Genomic DNA, 3,022 nt, shown 5'->3' with positions numbered 1-3,022 from the left:
GAGAGAGAGAGAGAGAGAGAGAGAGAGAGAGAGAGAGAGAGAGAAAACTAACTGAAGAAAACTACTCAAGATGGAGGTGGGCGCAAAGCTAACTAACCTTTTCTAGTTATTAACAAGGTTAGTAAATTCAACAATTCTGGTGTGTATATACAGACAGGAAGAATACCGCAGCAACCTGAGATAGCATAGCATGTTTAAGAAGGCCCTAGGTTTCATCCCCATGCCACAGAAAAATAAAAACTAACTAACTAAATAAATAAAAATAAAAATAAATCCCAGGGGAACATGAGCAAACTACTGGAAAGAACATGACAAAGAGATATATCTATTTATACATGAAAATCTTATTAAGAAGGTAAGGTCGTGTATGCTTTTAACTCCAGCAAGAGGGAGACAGATTCTGAGTTCCAGGTAAATTAGGGCTAAACAGTGACGCTCTGCCTCAAAAAAATAAAATAAAATAAAATAAAATAAAATAAAATAAAATCTCTGCAGAGATGGTCCAGCACTTGAAACACCTGTGGCGCATGCAGAGGACAGGGGTTTGCCTCCTAGCACCCACGGTGGCTCTCAACTATCTGTATTCAGTTCCTGGGATTCCAACATCCTCTTGTGTATTCCCTGAGCAATAGGCATACATGTGGTGTACATAAATGCACACATGCAGACAGGCAAACAAAAGTCATACACATAAAATAAATCTAACAAAAAAAAAATTAAGGAAATAGAAGTTAAATCCCCAGTGAGATTGTAGAAAAGCATAACACCAATAGTTCCCAAGTAAAAACATTTTTTTCCAGTTATTTGTAAATAAAAATTACCTTGTAGAGGATTTGCATAGGTTTAGTGAGTTCCACATTTCTAAGAAAAGGTGCTAAATATTTGAATAAATCAATCAACAGCTGTGCATACATAGGCCACCCCTAAAAGAAAGAAATATACACATGTTGTAGTAACATTTACAAGTTGTTGGCCTACCATGAACTTGCCCAATCTATAGTAATCTGACATGAAGGCCTCTCCTAGACTGAATCCTAGCAAACTGACGTATCAGCTTGTGGTAGGATCTGTCTATAATCCAAGCACACAGGAGGCCGAGGAGGAAAACTAAGTTCCAAGCCAGCCAGAAACACAAACATCCAACAAAACGAAAAGACTAAGTATTATAGTAGTGGATAATGTTATCTAAAACAACAGGATTCCAGAGATTTCTTTGGAAAATATTTAACTTTGTGCCTATAAGAAAACTAAAGAGAAAGGAGACCACCTTGAGGAAATTTCAGATATAATATTAAACCAACTGTGGGCTGTTTGCCATAACTCCTTCTTCTGGACCAACTATTTCTTTTCTTATTCCCAACTCCTAGTAAATAACCTTACTGAATTTATGGCCTCAATTCTGTACTTTCTGCCCCAAGTGGCCTACCTATTGTAATATCCCTAACCACACCAATTCTATTTCATTCTTGTTGCGTGCACGCCATGCATGTGTCTGTGTACCATGGACTGCATATGGAAAGCAGAGGACAAATTCATTAAGAGGCTACTTCACTTTCTTGCCCAGTTTATTTCAACATATAGTAGTTCTATTTTCTTCTGGACTGAAGGACCAGATGAGGGTACTTACTCCTGTGCCATTTAACTGCACAGTGACAAACTTCTCCTATTAAATACTGTTAACAACTGCAGCATAACCAGCACAGATAGTTCAATACCTGGTCACCCGACAATGCCTTTAGACGTAGTTAAGTACTTGATAAGCCTCTTGACATGATGCGACATAAATAATTACCAAATAACATGCTTGGCAAAAGTAAACTACTACTAAGTGACTAATAGAAATTGACATAAATAGTGCTAAAAAGCCCCAGGTAGTTACAGGCTTCATCTGTAGGAGCTAAACTGCAGCCACACCTTCTGCTGTGGCGTATGTGCCAGCATTCTTGCAATAAAGATCCGGTGGGATATCAATTCAAGCCAAGCATATACAAAGCCAGGAGCTTTAGTAGGCCTCAAGATGTGGAATGTATTGCTGAAAGAAAAATTTCAGAAGCACAAATTTTAATACAGTAAACACATAAAACACATCAAAGTTCTACTTTTACCTAACTAAACCAACAGTCCTTACATTTCAGCAAAGTACATGCACTGTCTGTTATCCCAGCACAGCCTTTGATACCTACAAAGATCAACCATTAAGTTGGGTGTTGGGGTGTGTGCCTGTGATTCCAGCTCTTGGAAGCTAGAACTGGGAGTTCAAGGCCAGCCTGAGCAACACAGAACTTTTGCGATCAACCTGAGCTAAGAGATCCTGTATCAAATAACAACAAACAGAAATCTCTGCTATTCGCAACACTCACCAGAAAGCTGTAAGAGTCTGGAAATTAATGGTTTCCAACACATGCTCAGGTGCATTGAGCTCCAACAGCAGCATGATAAAAATCCTATGGTAGGGTAGTTGCTGAAATTCACTCTGTCGAACATCATGATCCTGCAGGAGAACTCCTACTACTATACCAAGAACCTAGACAGAACATATAGATTAGAACCCATCAATCACACCGATAAGCCACTTGTCACTCTCAAGTCATAATTCTTTTACCTAGTGTCTTGGATTGACCCTGGGCCTTCCCAAAGCCTAGTACTTAGCACTTGAGTGCTATCTTCAGGCTTTAAAGAAAAAAAAAAAAATCCAACCTTTACACAAGGTCTTGCCCAAAAGCTGGCTTTGAAACTCACAAGTTCCACTGTGATGTTCTTGCCTCCTCAGTCGCTCAGGCCTGTACTGGCTCACACTATACTCTTAAACACTACAAACAATAAAAGAAATTTGTGCCATTGAGACACAAATTTCTATGCCAGCAGCCATTAGATTGACTCAGAGTTGTTTTCTGTTTTGTTTCAATTTCATTGTTACTGGACCAAACTTCTAAATTCTCAATAAAGGCCACTGTTTTTTCTAAAGCTATAGGAAAACACACACACACACACACACACACACACACACACACACACACACACA

At 38.9% G+C, this 3,022-nt stretch overlaps 1 protein-coding gene across 6 annotated transcripts in view; it reads right to left on the bottom strand.

Moving 5' to 3' along the window:
* Nucleotides 1-3,022, bottom strand: part of Cnot1 (CCR4-NOT transcription complex subunit 1) — an 81,924-nt gene that overhangs the window by 6,326 nt on the left and 72,576 nt on the right. For all 6 annotated transcript variants that reach the window (XM_028770369.1, XM_028770367.1, XM_028770363.1 and 3 more), the window contains exons 41-43: nt 2,361-2,524; nt 1,915-2,032; nt 822-923 (exon numbers count right to left, since the gene is read on the bottom strand). In XM_028770369.1, the coding sequence (XP_028626202.1) occupies nt 822-923; nt 1,915-2,032; nt 2,361-2,524 (384 nt within the window). The remainder of the gene's footprint in view (nt 1-821; nt 924-1,914; nt 2,033-2,360; nt 2,525-3,022) is intronic.

The sequence above is a fragment of the Grammomys surdaster genome, unplaced genomic scaffold, assembly GCF_004785775.1.
Source record: "Grammomys surdaster isolate TR1022 unplaced genomic scaffold, NIH_TR_1.0 201, whole genome shotgun sequence".
Lineage (NCBI taxonomy): Eukaryota > Metazoa > Chordata > Mammalia > Rodentia > Muridae > Grammomys > Grammomys surdaster.
Note: the sequence above shows the minus strand (reverse complement) of the source record. Positions and strands in the feature narration are given on the sequence as shown.